General features: G+C 45.6%; 1 protein-coding gene across 1 annotated transcript in view; it reads left to right on the top strand.

Moving 5' to 3' along the window:
• Positions 1–4297: 4297 nt before the first annotated feature.
• Positions 4298–19351, top strand: part of LOC147894186 (magnesium transporter MRS2-4-like) — a 54364-nt gene continuing 39310 nt past the window's right edge. The window contains exon 1 of the mRNA XM_087384858.1: positions 4298–5025. Coding sequence (XP_087240984.1) covers positions 4764–5025 — 262 coding nt within the window. The 5' untranslated portion in view covers positions 4298–4763. The remainder of the gene's footprint in view (positions 5026–19351) is intronic.

A 19351-nucleotide genomic window follows, 5' to 3' on the forward strand; every position in this document is an offset into this window, starting at 1 on the left:
GAATTGCTAGGACCTTTCTTTGGGTGGAAGTAAATGGGAAACGGAGACTACACAACATCCTATGGGAACCGGATGAAGGCCCCCAAGTTGCATGGGGATTTAGGACTTCCTGACATATATTACAAAAACATAGCGTTAGTTTGTAAATGGCTCCCGAGGCTACTCACTAATAATGCCCCATGGATCCAGATGGTTAAGGATCTCTTATCCAAGGGAAAAGGTAGAATGGTAGGGTCGTGGCCAGAATTGACTTGGTATGATAAGTTGTTTTCACACTTTTTGATGAAGATAGTCAGCTTGTATCTGATAGCCAGATTAGTGAGATCTTGGAAGGAATGTGTAAACATGCTGACGTGGGTTGGCAAGCAAGGTTTGTGGGGGGATGCCAGTCTAACTGAAGGGATATGGTGGAGTCGTGCTCTAGGTAGATGCGAAACCCCGTTGCAACTTGCCTTGAGCATGGGGTACAAACAAAAAGGAGATCAGAAGGTGGGAAGATGTCTAGAATGCTGAGACTGCCGATTGGCGCACAGTGGAAGGAATTTGGAATAAGTTCAAGCTCAACAATGGCGAGACAAATCTAACCAGGGCAATAATGGAGAGAGTTCTAGAGTACTGGTCAACAAATGATGTTAAGTGGTATAGTTGGGGTCTGCCAGGGGGAGCTAGGTAGGACACAACTAAAAACAATCTCCTTTAGAATTGTGTACCGAGAATTGGTCCAAGAGCAGTCGGTGAACTTTGATCAACAAGAAGTGGTTTCTAAGAAGGGGTGCAGCGTGGTGGAAGGTCGGATTTTTGGGAGGTTTGGAAAGCATGTAGGGTCGAGAGGGTGAGTTTCCTCCTCTCGAAGATAATGCACCAATGGCTGCCCATTAGGGATAAGCTGACTAAGAGATTGTGAATTCCCAATGTCTTTTATGTGAGAAAACTACTGAAACAGTCCATCATGTGTTTTGGAAGTGCCCAGTGGCATCTGAAGTAATGGAATAGCCTAGAGAGAGTGGTCCATGCATTATGTCCAAGGTCAGTACTTGGGGCAAATGGAAAATCCCCCTCATTAGGGATGTGGTCAGTATGCCCTCCACCCTGGTCGCTGGATGGTCTTAGCTAAGGGTAGTTGTCCTACTAGCAGTGTGGGAGTTCCGAAACAAGCAGGTGTTCTAGAGAAAGACCATGATAGGGGAAAGAGTACATGTCAACAAGGCACTCATGGCCACAAAACTGAGAGACCTAAGTCTCGTAACCGGTCAAAGAGAACCAGTGATTAGCCGCTATCTACTGGAAGTGAAGGCTTCATTTCACAGGAGGTAGGTGGCTTGTGGCGCAAGCCGAGGACGATCTGTTGAACGTGGGCCAATTTTTGTAAATGGGTCTTTTTTGCTAGGGTTGACCACCCACTTACAAAACATTTTTTGCTCAAGCATGATAGGCTACATGTTTGAAGAGTGACCTTCCTTAGGGAAAGATAATGAAAGTGGGTGGCATCAATGAATGAGAAGGTTCACATATCACCAAGGATATAATCTAATAATAGTGAAATCCATTGAGCAAACAAATGGAATGTGCGAATCAATGGAGAGGCTCCCCTTGGCACGTTTTGCATAGAATGGACCACTTAATATCATTTGGGCTATGTAAACACGTATAGTAACTTGACATTATAGGAGAAGCCAGGAGAAGATTGGTCAAGGCGGAAAGAAGCTTATGTTATAGAGGACCACAGAAGTTTTGGTGGGAGTATTCTTGATAATTGTAGAAGTGAAGAAAAAATACATGAATGAGACGGTGACTTGTTTTGAATATATTACAATTCATTGGCATTGGCATTGCTAAAGGTAAGGACATTGAATCAATATTTACTTGATGAGTTCAAACTAGGAGGACTTGTACTTTATAAATAAGCTGGGCCACGTAGCATTTGTACATTGGGTTTACTTACCAACTTTATGCAATGGTACAAGAAGGACAAAGGGAGGTATAAGCTTATAGCACGTAAATGTTAGGTCAGTATAGTGACAACAGTTCATATATAGATAAAAAGAGGTCAAAGGACATAAATGCATATGTACACAAACATTGAGAGCTGTCCCTCAAAAGAACCTTTTGCTTTTGTCAATTGAGGATACTTTTGCTGCTTGCATGGCTTGGTTCTTTATGTGAAAAAGGGACCGATCTCTTTACATGTGGACCCCTTGGAAAAAGGATGCATTGTAATGGTGTTTGAGGTTGGTTGCCATGTTTCCTAGGCTATCATTTCTTGAAAAAGAAAAAGAGGCCTATTGTAAAAACTGATTGGTTCATTTATCATATTCTTTACACCACAAATTTGTCTCCTTTTGCTTTAAAAAAGGCCTACTATAAACGACTTTGTTCATTCGCCATGTTCTTCAAGATACATGCTTTAGACCACAATTTGTTCTCCTTTTGCTCAAAAGTAGCAATGCCTTGTTTTGTTGAAATGATGAGAAGAACTAATATGTTTGCGACTTGTACTTAAGCATATTTTCACCTTAAGAGAAAACCTTAAGAGTTCTTTCCATGTGGCACCCAATCAAGAGTTTCTTTGGAGAATGCAAAATGACAAAACATACAATGCTTTAGTTTAATAATCTGACTTGAAAACTGTCCAAAAGAGAGTAAGGTAGACAATGCGCACTATGAAATCATTCTTGTTTCCTTTGGAAAATTCTACATAGAAATGTAGATGAAACCAACATGAACGTGACTAATGTTGGAAGCAGTTTCCATGATGCATAATGGAGAAATATTAAAAAGTTTCATCCCAACATATTCTCTACAACATTTGATAGAATCAAACACCCCAAAAGTTGTACAAAAGGAACCACATTCATCATAAGGAAGAACAATGGGGAGTTTTCAATTGAGAGGACTTTAAAGGAAACGATTTCTTGATGTTTTGAATTTATGTTTCACGTAATGCTTTCCACCTAGTATACATAGTACTATGCTTTTGAATTTTCTCATGCCTACAAAACAATACACACGTTTACAAGTGGTGATTTTGCTTTGAAAGCATTATATTGTGACGTTGGAAGCTGAGGTGATGGCCTTCCTATTGTTACTCACCTTGTCAAGTTGAGGTCGACAAACAATAAATGATGGCTGTATGATCCTTGTATGATCATAGGCAACCGTGCCTCACATCATTGCAAGTGGTGGCATAATGGTGAGTTGCCAATTTTTAAATGGCCCTCAATCAGACCCTTGAAGATAGTGAAAGGCCTAAAGTTGTCCAAAGGTGAAAATGATGTGCCGTTTTAAAGGCCTCCCTCACAAGCTATCTTGGGAAGACAACACCAACACGATGCGATACTACACGACACGACAGTGACATGACACAACACGACCTGAGTTAACAAGATTGCATCGCTAAGGTGGGCTGATTGAGGATATATGATGGGAGGTAGTGTTCATAGAAACTGGTTTGTATTGTGTTTTTTCACAACTAAAATTGAGAAATTTGGGTTGCAATCTGAGGTTGCCTTTAATTTTAAGAGACATAATATAAGTGTTTTACTTGAAAATCCGGGTATATGTATATGAAACTTTAAGATCCTATCTCTTAGAGGGCATTCTTGTGTTTATCCTATTCAACAGGAGATTTGCATGATGAAAAAAGCTCATCGCCAACGAGGGAGCAATGGTGAGTTTCCTCTCTTGCACGATGTTATGCTGCTTTCTAGCTCCTACAAAGGCTACCATTCATCACTGAAAAGCCCTGAATGTTCTGCATGGCCAATTTCTCCACTTAACATCAATGATTTTTGTGATTTTAATGGGACCCTTCTACAACTAGTAGAGCATGGCGATTTTTCCGCTCGAAGCCCTTTCCACAAATTTCACACGAAAAAAGCTTCTAGTGGGAATGCCCTCTTTGGATTGCAATTTGCCCTTAAGCTTCAAAAAATATGATATTCGAGGCGGCAACCAAGTCAAAGTTTGTGTGTGATAGACTACGACACTAACAGAGAGTGTTCACAAAAAAGCTAGGTTTAACGAATGGAAGAATTTTGATTTTGACCCGTTGGAAAAAAATTTGGAGGTCACAAGAACCCGGACTTTTTTGTAGAAATCCGCGCATATTTTTACAAATATAGTTATAAATTGTGTGAAAACCTCTAAATTTATCAAATTTTCCAAAAAATATTTCCCGTGTATAGTTGGACGGAACTTTTGACGGAGGTGGACGGCAATAGTGATTCCGACAGATAGTCAACGTCACAGGATTTTGCAAAAATAATTAGTCAACTTCAGCGTGAGGATGGCTGTCGGATGAAGTGTGATTTGGGCGAGGGCGACGCAAAAATCTGTGTCTCGGCGAATCACCCGAGGGCAATGAATTCTTCTTATCGTTCACTGCGAATTTCTGATCAATTTCAGCTCAGAAATCGAAGCCACAAGTCTGATGATCCCTGATCGATCGTTCTGTTTCCCCACTCGATCTGTTTGTCTCTCCCATCTCGCAATTTCCGATCTTACTGCTCGAGGGGAAGAACATCTGCCAATTACCCTCAAATAGCCCTCTGATTTTCTTCTGTTCCCTGCTAGATGGAACGCGATATCGGAAACAGAACATATGGTCTTTCCTTTCCCATGGAGTTCCTAGCAACAGTCCCTATTGTCCTCAAATTTCCTTCCATACACCCCGCCTCTCGTATGGGTTCTCTATAAACTCCGCCCAGAAGCCAAAATATACGATTTTGTTCCGGCAACGACGTTGTTGCCACGCCAGCCGCAGCATGGGTAAGCCTCCCATTATCAAAAACCGCATCTTCGACAGAACCACCTACACACTCTTGGATGGAAAGTCCGACATCCAATCGCTTCAATTGGTGAAGAAGAAGAAAAAGCCAGATACTCGGCTCTGGTTGCGTCTTCATGCAGATGGCGACTCGGAGCTTCTTGAATTGGACAGGAACACCATCACGAAGCTTGTTTCCATACCTGCCAGAGACCTCCGCATTCTTGGTCCTGTGTTTTCTCATTCTTCTAGTATATTAGGTGAGGTCTTTATGAAAACCCTGTTAATCCGAATTTGCATCCTTTTACCGAACACATTAGTGTACATGAAATCATCCATCATCAATGCAGTTTTGACAGAAAATTCTGTTTCCCTCCATTATGCTTGCGACGGTAGTGTAGGTAGGTGTAAGAAGCATGACACAATCTTATCCCCCACCCCACTGAAACGAATGTTCAGACCTATAGACGCACCATATCGAGCATATGGCTTAATTTTAATTTCTTCCGGACAGAAGCTTCCTGTCTCCATGGGCTTTAGCAACCACCTTTTTAAATTGCCTTCCGACACTATTAGTAGTGTTCACGAATAATTTCGCTTGTAGAACAGTCATGTGATTCTCTTTTGATGTTTTGCAATGAAGGTTCTGGCATGTGGAGTTTGTTTTAGTCCTTCGTTTAACATCTGGGGGTCTCTCTGCGACGGGAGAGGCGTTTGATATTGCTGGGAAATACTCTTGAAACAGCTAAACAGTGGTAGCCTTTAGAGCATTTCGTTAAAATGGCAAATGCTAGAATGAGGGAAATACAAGGGTTTCAGCCTTTATAATATGCTGAACTAAAACCCCCTAATCTGCATCGCACATTAACACATGGCATGAAGGCAATACTGAGGCTTGATCATCACTGCATTTATTTCAGCTATCAAAGGCAATAATGTTGTGGAACCTAGTTCAAGAGTGGTCAATGTCTCTTTGAGGTGGGAGGTGATGGGGCAGATCTGTAAACACATCTGCATATTGTTGTAACAGCTCATTCATCTCTTGGTCCTTAACCATCACTTCCTTTATGTCCTCAGATTTGGAAAGATGGAGGGCATAGACTGCACAAACATTCTTGAAGTCTCTTGCCAACTTCTGAGAAGAAATGACAGCCAATTTAGGTGCCTCATAGCCCTTCAAAAGTATGTCTTTACCTTATGGAAGAATCTCATACATGTGATTGAAATCCATGGTAATCTCTCCAAGTGATCTCAACCATTCACAGCCTATAGGCCCCAGATGGAAAGCAAATAAGTCCCATCTATAGTCCCCTTTGTTGCCCTGAATTAGGGCAGTCTGTGCTTTTGCCACGTGGACAGTGAATCTGTCCCTGGCAATTGGCATTATACTGTTCAGCCAGAATCTTCCAAACAGTGTTCTAAGCAGTGATCTAAACAGTGTTCAGATAGCACCTTAAATCTAATTGGTTTGAATCACAAATATGTCTGCAAGGAGGCCTGGAAGTCAATCTAGGAAGTAGCCTACAGGTCCTTGATTCCATCCCGGAGGATGATGCTGTAACTGAGTCTACAAGGTTAGGCAATGGCTCCATTGAAGGAGTCCAAGAAGCCAATATGGATCATCATGATGCCCCTGGTAGTGGCAAACAGGGGACTACAGATGGCACCTCACATGTGCAAGCATCTCAAGGCCAGGAGCGGAATAATAATGGTTATGTTGACCCTATATTGCAGTTGCTTAAGGAAATGACCATGGAGATTAAGCAAATGGACTCAGGATGCAGAATTCCTTTGCAACTATGAACAGAAGGCTTGACCATCTTAGAGAAATCAATCCATGAAAGGAAAAAGCCCATGGAACAGACCCGAGATGATGATTCAGATTGAGGAACCAATTGGTGATCCTACTGGTTTCATGTCCTCTGCAAGGAGGGCAACCATACAAGTGGTGTGACAGCTCATAGGAGCAGGGAACCACGAAGAGGCAATGTTTCCAAGGGTGCCAGTCCTGAAGTGGATGGACTATGGCAAAGGTTCAATGGTTATAAAAGTCTTCCAGCAGATCTCAGGTCTATTATGCCCTTCCAACAATATATCCAAACTGTTAAAATCTGTTGAGCCCAAAGGCGCTAGTCATCAAGAAAAAGATGCTTAGGATAAGATCATTTTGTCCACCTAATGAGCTTGAAGAGTGGCTAAGTAACATGGAGGATTATTTCATTCTATACCCCAAGAGTGGTCCAAGCAAAATCAGGTTTGCTGTATTACATTTGTGGGACCATGCACATACTTGGTGGAGGCACCTTCAACAAGAACAGAACCCTATTAGCACATGGGATGACCTTAAGGAGCAGATGTTTCAGACTTTTGTCTCTCCCCTTGCTAGAGATCTCACCACCCAACCATGATGCTCACAGGTCCAGGACCCGTAGTATTCGAGCAGCCCCCTGTGCGACAGGCTGGGCTGCTGGCATGAACATCTACATCCAACCAGTCCACAACCTTCTGGCATCCCATACCACCAGGAGGCGTGCCCATAGGGCCTCAGGACTGCACTAGGAATCCGGGCTACGCTAGAAAGCAAGTGCACGTCTGCAACATGATAAAGGATCCAGAGGAAGAGCTATACCTGCTTTGACTTGCGTGAATGAAAACTGAACCCCTTATATAGGCTCTAGCCCAACGCCGCTAAAATAGCAGGAACCATAACTGGTCCATTGCCCTTGCAACCCAACCTGAGAATCGCTTGCCTAGCCCCTAGCCTTCCCAGGCTATCAAAGCTAGTCCTGTGTGCCTAAGCACACCTCAGATACGATCCATGCACATGACATACTCCCCTTCCTCTAAGAACTCACTCTTGAGTTCATAAGAAAGTCCGGAAACTCTCTCTGAAAGTTAGTTAATGTCTCCCATATCGAGTCCTCCTTAATACGATCCTTCCACTTAATCTTGTATTCCGTGATTGTCCTATTTCTAACTTGACGTTCAAGAAATCCAAGATTACTCTCAGGCTCGTGCGGTATAAAGGTCGAATCTTCAACATCTATAAGTTCCTAATGAGTAACTACTTGATCCTCTATTTGACATGAAAGATTGGATGAATCCTTACATTAGGAGGCAAATCCAGTTCATATGCAACTTGGCCAATTCTTTGGATAACCTTGAATGGACCACAATATCTGGGGGATCATTTTCTAACCTGTCTAGTACTGAGACTCTTGGATTCCTTGGGAATATGCAAGTATACCATTGTTCCAATAGAGAACTCTCTAGGCGAACGATCTCTATTAGCATAAAATCTGTCCTTGTCTTGGGCACTTCTAATAGATTCCTTGGCGAACTGCAACATCTCTTGCATGTCTTGCAAGTCTTTGCAGCATCATTTTGGTTCCCTTGAATCCGACCACTACTGGAGACTTGGGTTGAAACCCATACATAAGCATAAAAGAATTGAAACTAGTACCATAATGCTTCGCACTGTTGTAAGAAAATTCAACCATGGGTAAGTAATCTTTCCATGAAGATTGCCTCTTGGAAACATATGCCCGAAGCATATCCTCCAGATGTTGGTTCCAACTTCGGTCCGGCCATCAGACTGGGCATGTTCAGAGGAACTCAAGCTAAGAGTGGTATCTACCTTGTCAAAGACAAGTGCCTAGAATTCACTCGTCCCTCTCACTGACTATGTCAGCCGGCAACCCATACAGCTGATATAATTGGTCAACAAACTGTTCAGCCAACTGAGTCGCTGTGATGCTTTAATCAGTTTGAGGCCAGGTCAGTCTCACCGTAAACCCCTAAAAATTAGAAATTCGCGTCCACGTGACAGACACCTCTCTTGAAACACAGTAAATGTCCTCATTTGCTGGTTCAAAACAGCAAGCAGAAAAATCATAAAATTGAAAATATTGAGTGGTAGACTCTCCCAATATTACAGGCACCCATACAGATTTGTGCTTGAAACATCAAAATTACGTAAACAGCATAGGAAAATCAGAAAATATATACAAGGATGGCTCGGTAGAGCTCGAGATAACCAGCCATTCCAAATATACAATCAGAAACTGACAGTGACTAGTACATTGATCCAAAAGTCTTGCGGCAGATATACCATCAGCAAGCGGCACTTCGGGTGAGACCGATAGTGTCACCAAGCGACCTCTAGATGTCCGGAGTAGTCTGAACCACGGGAGTGGAGGTGCTACCCCCCTCTTGAGCATCAGGCAATGCTCTAGACACATGCTCTGCTGAGCCTGAATGAGCCCCAACCGAAGTTGGCTCAAGCTGAAATGCCTCTAGGTAGAGCTGCAACAACTGAGGTGAATCTGCCAGTTCACCCTCCTCCATCCACTTTGCATCAATAGCTGAATAATTTCTGAAGTTAACCAGATAGCGATGGATCACTCTACCTTTTGCCTTACGTTCCTTGTGTGCCAGAATCAGTTCCGGAACTAAGATTTCATCCAATTCTCAACTTCAGGCTGATCTTCAGGAGGCATATCCTTTGGCACATCTCCCTAAAAGACTCACATGGAATGCATTGTGAATCTTCCAATGATCTAGTAGCTTCAGCTTGTAAGCTACGTCATTAATCTTTTACAGAATTTAAAAGGGATTGTAGTACCGTTAGACCAAGACTGTAGAACGGTAGACCACCAAGCTTAACATGCAGCCTGTCCTTCCCCTTCTTTTTCACCCGAGCTTTTTGAAAGCGTAGGAGAACCCAATCGTCTTCTTTGAACTACAGCTCACAACAATGACGGTCAGCATCTCTCTTTTGCTTATCCTGAGATCTCTGGAGAGCGATCTTGATTTTCCTATAACCCTCATCCAAGTTTTCCACAAACTTGTCAGCTTCAAAGATTTTATCTTTGGTGTGCAGAATGGGGGGAACTTTCCTGTATCTTTCTACAATCTCGAAAGGAGCCTTTCCCATAGAAGTATGAATATTATAGGCAAACTCAATGAGTGGCAAGTACTACTCCCATTTTTGCTTGTGCTTCGAAACATAGCACTTCAAGAGATCAAGGGCAGTGCCATTGGCCTCTTCGGATTGCCCATCAGATTGTAGATGAAACAAGGATGAGAAATTCAGTGTGGTACCCATATTTTCAAACAATCCTCTCCACAATAAGCTTGTCGTCCACAGGTCCCTATCACTGATGTTAGTCTGTGGCATTTTGTGGTATTTAAAAACATGAGACAAGAAAAGTTTTGCCATCTGGTCTACCGAAAATTTTTTCCTCACCAGAATAAAATGAGTCTGTTTACTAAACTTGCAAATGATGGTCTAGATACCATCATGACTTGACGGTGGACGAGGAAGATCAAAGATGAAGTCCATAACAATGCTTTGCCGTGGTCTATCTGGAATGGGGAGTGGCTGTAGTAGTCCAAGGGTTTTTTGCCTGTCATACTTCACTTTCTGGCAGGTGATGCATGTCTTGACATACGCCTCAATATCACGTCGCAAAGCTGGCCAGTAAAAGAAGTGCTCAACAGCCTTCACAGTTGCCTTAATTCCTCTATGTGCTGCATAAGGCGGAATATGACTTTCAGCCATTACCTTGGCCCTCAACTACTTTGTGACACACAAATGGCCATGCATCAACAGAAAACCATCATGAAGAACATAATGATCATTCCTCTGTCCCTCAGACAATTGATCATATACCTGTGCAAATTTGTCATCCGAAGCATATTGCTCTTTCATGGCATCAAATTCATCATGATAGGCAATAGAAACAGCAGAAACCCGGGGTTTCTTGGATACCGCATCCGGCACTGGTCAAATTGACACCCAACAAGTAGTGCTTCCATTGTTTGAGAGTATGAATTACATCAAGCATCTCCTTTTCATAAATCTGAAAATTCATCTTTGTGGGCTGCAACACCCTGCTCTCATAAGCAACGACCCTTCCATCTTGAATAAGAACTCCTCCAATGCTGTTGCCACGTGCATCACACTGGATAGCGAAGGGCTTTCTCAAATATGGCAAGATTAGGACAAGGTCAGAACACAACTTTTCTTTCAGCTCTTCAAAAGCTGCAATTCCTTTGGATGTCCAACGAAAGGAAGTACCCTTCTTCTGCAAAGCATACGGACGGGAAGCAATCTCGGCAAAGTAACAAATAAACCTCCTGTTGTCACCATTTGGGACTTCTCCTAAGAAAATAAAGAGTAATCTTTATTGGAATTGACTTTGGTCAAAGAATGGTGAAGTTGCTTAACCAGGAATAAGTTTCATTGTTTTGATTTTTGCTTTGCATTGGTAAAAACACAATTGTGGGGATGCCGACAAGGGACTAGAAATAGTCGAAGAACTAGGAATGCATGCATTTTGCTAACCTCTAATGGTTGAAGTGTTGGAAATTGTGTGTGCAATGTGTAGGACCCGAGAGAGTCCAAAAAAGACCCAAGATTGGGGAGAGAAGCCAAAAAGCAGGTCTCACAAGGCTCAAGCAAGGACAAGGGAGGGCGCCTCTTTAAAAGAGGGCCCACAAGATTAAAAAGGCACCCAAAAGCTCTAGAGCACCAGATTTACAAGGATAAAGACTAAAAGCTTGGCTTTTTGTAAAAGTAGCTTTTAGAAAGCAGGCCCTAGCTTTTTGCTAGGCCTAGTTCATAAAAGAAAGGCCTCTAGCCTCCCAGATTCATTCAAAATTATACTCAGCTCTATGCTCTTTCAAGAGCCAGTTGTACAAAGATTATTCTATTGCAATAAAGACCTTCGGGGGGTCCAGTCCTTATTTCTGGGCCCTGGTGCTGTGTTTTGCTCCTTACCCTTCTCTCCCAGCACTCTATCTTATCGGCGATTGAGTTGCCACAGCTCCAGCACATATCTCAAGAAGTGTACGAAATTTCCAGCGCCAGGTATCCTTGCCCCAGGTACTGTGATTTGCATCAGAAGAGTCCCGCGTTGATTGCAACTATCCCACGGTGCGGAAGTGAATTGCGAATTTTATCTGGATTGGGTTTCAGTGGTATCATTGTGTGGTTTTGCTACTTTCCTTGGTAGCAACGGTCCACAGACCTTGGTAAAGACGTCCGGCATACGCACATCGGGAGACCTTGGAAATCGCACCGGTTTGCAGGCGTATATCGGAGACCCCGGCACTCAGTAGGCGGACGGAACATCTGCAGACGGATGGTGGGCCCGGCGGATGGAACTCAAAGCTAGCTTGTAGACATGGGGTTTGTAGAAAATCGCATATAATAATTTAAAATTTGCCACATAGCCTGAACTGGTGGTTGAACCATACCAATTCTTCTAACACAACCGCTAGATGCTTTTGGTGCTCTTCCTCATTTTTGGAGAAAACAATAATATCATCGAAGAATGGGCCCACAAAAGACCCATGTTCTCTAAAAATCCTGTCCATCATTCGGTTGAAGGTGGCGGGAGCATTAGTTAACCCGAATGGCATGACAAGATACTCATAGAGCCCAAAAGTGGTCCCAAAAGCCGTCTTGTGCACATCTTCTGGTCTGACCTGCTCTTCAAATCAATGCGGCTGAAAATGGAAGACCCCATGAGTGTGTCCAAAATATCATCAATCCGGGGAATGGAAACCTGTGATCTTGTTAAGTGCACTGTAGTCGATGCACATCTGCCAAGATCCATCCTTCTTCAGCACCAAAAGGACGGATGAACAGTATTGGGCCGAATCAGCGCTTTTTGCAGCAATACATTTACCTGGCTCAATATTTCTTCCCATTGGGCTGCGTTGACCTTGTACAGTGGTATATTTGGAGGACTACTACCTGGCATAATATCTATAGCATGGTCTTCATGCCTCTTGCGCGTGAGTTCCCCTGATAAAGACTCAAAAAAACAATTGAAACAAGAAATCTGTCCGCTCTTTGTTAATACCAGAAAGAGGCAGCTGATCATCTTCTCTTTTTTTCTTTTGCAAAAATCAAATACTCAGAGTTATGCTTTTTCATTACTGATGGAATTGCAGAAGCAAATACAACCGGAATGGACTCTCCTTTGAGTTTTGCATCAAGCACATGAGTCTTTCCTTTGTGAGTCAGGGTAACTGTTTTATTGAAAGTATCAACAATAGCCCAAAGACGATAACACCATGGAGTACGTCACAACCATTCTTAGACATGATGTAAAATTCTTGGTATCAACATAGCTCTGGATATGAAGACAGAGCTTCCCAATGATCAGAGTGATGGATGTACTCAGCCCTGTAGCAGCCTGAAACCGGCTTTAATAAATCAAAGGGCAGTAAAACTAACAAGTAACCAGTCAACACTGTTATATTAACAATTCAGTAGAAGTATTACCAGCAGATTGGGAGCTAGAGTGCCCCTGCACCAAGACAAAGATAGTGATTGGCCCCAAACCTTGGTGCCCCTTTCGGTATTTCTTTAATTAAGTGAGAGGCCCTGAAATCCAGGCTACATAAAGGATACACTCCTGCTTACAACTGGGGCATTCCACATCCTAGTGAGCAACCACATACCCTGCATAGCCCTTACTGTTCACTGCTCTCACTACTTCTGGCAGTAGGTCTCCATCCCTAGTCCAGGAAGCTTGCACACAGCCAAGAACTGTCACTAGTAACCATACTTGGACGTACAATTCCCCATAGCTGTACCAGTGCCCAATTAGCCATCCATCTGCTCAAAGCAGAAGAAAGCATACCAAAGATTTCTCCATTGTCCAGGACTGCCATGACCAATAGTCTCTCACCCTATGGGTCGCACATATCCTAATACAATAACTTGTTGAGATTTAGCATCATAATACAGCAAACACTAGGGAAGTCACACCTGGACCATCCCTCTCGGGGTTCTAGGGATACTTCCCATTCCAAGCATGGATTCCCGACCCCTGCCTACTCAGGAACGAGGCTATATCAAAGATGTGCCGTCTGCGTAGAAACCACTGTCTGCATGTGACCCATCTCCTAGAGAAACCAAAAACATATTCCGGCACGGAACATGTTATTTGCCAAAGCCAGCAAATAGGATACACAATGAGTTAGCCTTGCGAGGCTCTGCTATCACACCCATGTGACCATAGGCATCCATACTCAATGCAAACACCTGCATCTAACCTGAGAGTGTTTACTAGCAGCCCACACAAGGCCACACGCTCCTCAGACAATCGCAAGTGTCCACTGACTCATTGGAATACCCAAACAATGGGTTAAAGCATCAGTGATCTGCCCACGGTGATCAGAAGCATGAACAACGTTTGCAAGCATTCATTGTGAATCACCCTACTAACTAGGCTTCTCCAGAACACTTGTACTCAGCTTAGGACTCTTTCTAGTAGCCAAGACTTGGTCACACAGTCCCCTACAAATGCTTCATGTGCCCACTTGTACACCCACCTACTCATTGCAGTGAGAAAAGGCATATCTACTCAACCAACACCAAAAGAGCCTAAAACAAAGGGATGACCACCTTTTGAAAAGTCCCCACGTGACAAGAGTTCCAATGGGATCCGCTAGCCCTTTACTAACAATTTGTAGATAAAGGGAAAGTCCCTGTATGACCAGCCAGCTCACCCAAAGCAGTTTATAGTCATCTAACAAAAACATTGATGAAGCCTTGGAAGCAGCCGTGAGCATTTGACAGAAACAGCCTGTTCACCTTAGCATATTCTATCAATACAACTGGCAAAATAGTCTATACATATCTCGTACAAAGGGCAGTAAACATAGAGCTGTACGTGTGGAAACCCTCACGTGTAGCAGCTCATACTTATGGCAGCCCGAACAATAGTCGTACCCCTGTTAGCAGCATTTATTGCTCCGTACACAGCCGTATCAATAGCACATGAAGTCACGTACACAGTCGTACCAACAGTGCCCGATGCTCCGTACACAGCTGCACATCTTCATTAATACCCTTTCGTACCGTCGTACGGCCACAAGATTTCTCTCTTCATAGGCGCCGGCCCCCATGAGGTCTCTATCCTTCACGCGATATATCCCCCGCGCCATTGTTTGCCCAAGGCCATCCTTGGCCTTCTTTTCCAAAAAGGGACTGTATGGGCTTGCCACATGGCAGCCCATGCCTTGGGTTGCCCCTAGGCCCCCTCTAGTGGGGCCTTTTTTAAAAGCCCACCAATGACCAACTTAAAAATCCTAAGGTCCGGAGGTGTGGAGGCACATTCCATCCCTTGTTCAGCCCAGCATGCAGACGACGTTGATGGCACCATTCACTACCGTCGAGATGCAGGAGGCCTTGATGGCCATCGATGGGCAGAAATGCCCTGGCAAGGATGGGCTCTCTCACGCTTTCTTCACCTCTTTCTGGGATCAGATCCATCAGCCCCTCCTAGCAGCCCTCCAGAGGATTTTCAGCAGCGGACATATGCCAAAGAGCCTCTCTTTGGGATTGATTTGCCTCATCCCGAAGGGAGGAGACCGACAGGAGATCCGTCAATGGCGCCCGATCACTCTCCTCACCACGGCCTACAAAATCCTTGCCAAGATGATCAGTGCCACAGTTCGGCCACTACTTCCTGACCTCATTCATGACACTCAGACAGGCTTTGTCCAGGATCGCAGTATCCTGGATAATGTCTTTACCTTCTCAGAGGCGACGGAGTGGGCTCAGCACAGCGGGTCGCACTTAGCCATCCTACTTCTCGACTTTGAGAAGGCCTACGATCGAGTGGACTGGTCCTTCCTGGAGGGTACTTTGGAGAGACTGGGATTCCCAGTAGGATGGATTTAGGGTATCTCAGCGTTATACAGGACAGCTTCCAGTAGGGTCATCATCGGCGGCAGGATGGGAGAGCGATTTCGATTGGAGAGATCAGTGCGTCAGGGTTGCCCCCTCGCTCCTTACCTGTTTCTCTTCTTCGCCGAGGCGATGACATACTACCTTCGGGCGAGGTCGACCGGGATCCGGGGTATTCGCCTTCCCATCAGGGAGGACACGGAGCTCCTGGACTCGGAGTATGCAGATGACACAGCGCTGTACGTTCAGGATGATGAGATGATGCTAGAGAGGGTGAGGCTGGCCTTAGAGGTCTTCTGCTCAGCAGCCGGTGCGAAAATCAACTGGAACAAATCAGTTGGTTTTCTCACAAACCCTGGGGCATGCTCACAGTGGGGGAGGTTTTTGGGTTTCAGATGGATCCCGCGGGGGCAGACAGCTAGATACCTCGGCTTTCAGGTCGGCCTGGACATCATGCCAGCTCAGCAGTTTCTCCCGGTGCTAGATTCCATTCGATGGAAGCTGGCTTTCTGGAGCACTGCTAAGCTCTCTCTTGCAGGTCGTGCTCTTGTAGTCAACCAAGTTCTCCTGGCCACGGCCTGGTATGCGGCCTCTTGTTGGTGCTTCTCGAGATCCAGCGTGGCACAGCTCAGGAGGATGGTCCAGAATTTCCTGTGGTCTGGGGGGGATGGTCTCAGAGATACCAGAGCCAGGGTAGCCTGGCAGACAATCATTCTTCCGCAGGCTGAGGGTGGCTTGGGGGTCATTGATCCTGAGCTTCAGAGTCGGGCCCTGCTGGGCAAGTTAGTTATCCGCAGTTTGACCCCGGGGGGGCAAACATGGAAGATGTTACTTCAGCAGGGGATCAGTTCTTGCGTCCCGCGCCGAGGTGGAGAGTGGCTACCGTCCCTCCGGTGGATCTTCACCTCTGCACCGCTTACTCACCCCCGTTCCCCACTCATTCGTAGCCTTCTCCTGGTTTGGAGGCGACTCCGTCTCAGTCTCCTCCAGTCCCCTCCTAGCAGTCAGGAGGAGATCGACCGCCAGCCGCTCATCTGGAATGATCAGGTCAGAGATACATTGGGCCTTCAGCTGGGGGAGAGGTTACATATCCTGTGGGACGGTTGGATGCGGGGGCCAGCCCGGTCCCTTCGAGTTTGGAGGGACACTTACAGACACTTGGAGACCGTTGCTCTAGCAGCCACAGCTGGAGGAGTCCGTGGAGCTCAGGCGAGACGCACAGAGATAGACGGAGCAATTCGTGCCGGTTGGTTGGTTCCACCCAAGATTCAGATCCTCATGCCTGGTGATGACCGTTGGCTTGGACAGTTCACCCCCCGTGGCATCCCACTGGTGGTTGCAGGTCGGTTGGACGACACCTCTGTTTCCTTCTTCGCGGTTTTGGGAGACGGCCGACTCAGGAGAGAGGGTGTGCTCATCGACCCCCTTCTCTCGTGGCAGAGGGTTCGGGTCGTAGGCCTCGTGGGGAAGGTTTGGCGGATCGATCCTAGTATAGAGTAGGATCAGCTGCAGTTATGGCGACTCTGGCTTTGGGAGGGGCGGGCCCTGTCAGAGCTTGATTGGGACCCATGTGAGTGGAGATGGCTAGAGGTTGTGGTAGGCCAGGGGCCGACCCCTTTCTTCGCTTACAGCACGACATTGGGCAGGAGAGTTCTCGGGAGGATGGAGAGCCGCCCGCCCACCCAGCGGCCCAGTTGGTATGCTCAGGGTATCTCCAGGCTATTTTTGCAGGCCTTCTGGAAGGCCTTGTGGGAGAGCTGGCGGCCGTGGAAGATTTCCTACTTCCTTTGGCTACTCGCCCACAAGGGTCTTCCAGTGGGGAGCTGGTTGCGGCAGATTGGTCAGGATGGACTTTGTCAGATTTGTCATGAGGACGAGGAGTCACCAAAACACTGCCTGTGGAGCTGCACTCGCGCCCAGGAAGTGTGGAGGTGGACCTTCGGGATCCTTACTCGTGCAGCACCGGAGCTAGGTTTGATCACCTGGGGCGCGTTCTGCTGGTGCAGCACCACACCTAGCTTTCATCAGTTGTTCGAGGCAGGCCCGCAGGACCCCATGTTCCTTATCACACAGGGAACTTGGGGGCCGCTTGAGGGCATCCCGCCGCACCTGGCAGAGGCGGACACAGGATCTCAGGAGAGGCAACCAGTCTGGGAGATTATTAGCAGCATCGCTGGATGGCACATTTGGACTTCGTGCTGCGCGCAAATCCTCGGTGGTACCTCTCTTTCGACTGCCCAGGTCATGGCCGACATGTGGAGTGAGATTATACACACACTCAGAGGCCAGTGGGACCAGATACAGGGAGATTCTCGGGCTGGCCGGGAGAAGCGGAGACGTTTCCTCCGAGATTGGGATATGCAGGGCCTCTTCTTCGAGCATACTTCTTAGGGCCTTCAGTGGCGCTATTCACCACCTCTCTGGCTGTTTATTCACACCCGCCTGATCCCTCCATGAGAGAGAGCTTTTGTTTCCATTTAGGGCTGCGTCCGATTTGTGAACGCAGCCCCGTCAGCTGCAAAACTGACCTCATGTATCTTGTTTTTTCGAAGTAATATAATCAGCACTGTTTTTTCAGCCAAAAAAAATAAATCCTAAGGTCCTTTCGGGTCCTCTTGGCCCTACACCTTTCATTTACCACCAAGGCACAAATGCTAGGGGTTCTAGCACATCAAGCAACCCTTGACCATGCTCCTTGTTTTCCCAGGGTCCTGCCCACATACAGGCCAACATGCATGCGCCAGAAATCACGCCCTCGTGACACAGCCCTATTGGCTTGTGCAAGTGAACCCATCTCCTCGGGGCATATACCCAGCTTACTTGCTAACTCAAGAGAGATGAAACTTGCTTTAGCACTTGGGTCGAAGAAAAATAGAGTGGTCTAATCACCAACTTTGCCCCAAGCTCCACAAAGCTCTGTATCATCCTCTTGTTTCTTATCAGTGATCATGTGAGGTACAAGGCCAACAAATGGCTTTTGCTTCTTGCTCTTAGGATCAGCTTTGGGTTCCACCTTATGTTCATCTCTATCCTCCGAGGGGTGATGCTGTGTTTTCTTCTTGAGTAAGCATTCACGGACCTAATGGCCCTCCTCTAAGCTGTATTGGCATTCTCGATCAAATGAGACATGTAAGAAACTTTGGACTCTGTGCAGAAAGTCTCGAATTTCCTTTGGCAATCCACAACAATATTTCTCTACCTGCTCAGACAATGAACATGCCGATAGGAACTAACTGGCAACAATAGGGCTTCCCAAATTTTCTTGTTATATTTCTCTAAATTACGGCAATTCTCTGCATCCAACTTGTGCCAAACCGTCATGATGTCAGGTTCAAATGTGGTGGTTAACATGCAACTAAAAAGACCTACTTAAACTCCACCCATGTGGTGGGTGCTCTCCCTTGCAAGAGAAGATTTGTCCATCATCACAAAGCATTTCGCTTCAATAAAGTGGCGGCTTTTTGAATTTTTGACGACTCTGTAAAACTCCCACCTGAGTATGCTGCATCAAACTGCTGAATAAAAGTGAGAGCTTGGCTCCCATTGAAAGTGTCAAATTTTACAACTGAACCACCTTCGTTATAATCATTATGCTTCCCCTTGGGTGTGAGATTCTAATAGGCAGGTGGCCGTAAATACGGAGGCTGCATCATATTACCAAGATTTGTGACACTTTGTCCACTATTCACAGCAAAATTGACCATTCCTGGTCCCATTGCATTCATTCCAAGCATTCTCGAAAAATTCCCCGTCATACCAAGCATAGCAGTTTGCGTCTCTGGCTGCATCCCAATGTTTCCATACATCATGCTGGGCATCATAGACGGCATTCCTCCGAATTTCTGTCCTTGATAGCCTTGCATGCTAGGCTG

This window comes from Dipteris shenzhenensis, chromosome 14 (genome assembly GCF_047967505.1).
Source record: "Dipteris shenzhenensis isolate YYH24624 ecotype China chromosome 14, Dip_SZ_1.0, whole genome shotgun sequence".
Taxonomy (NCBI): Eukaryota; Viridiplantae; Streptophyta; class Polypodiopsida; order Gleicheniales; family Dipteridaceae; genus Dipteris; species Dipteris shenzhenensis.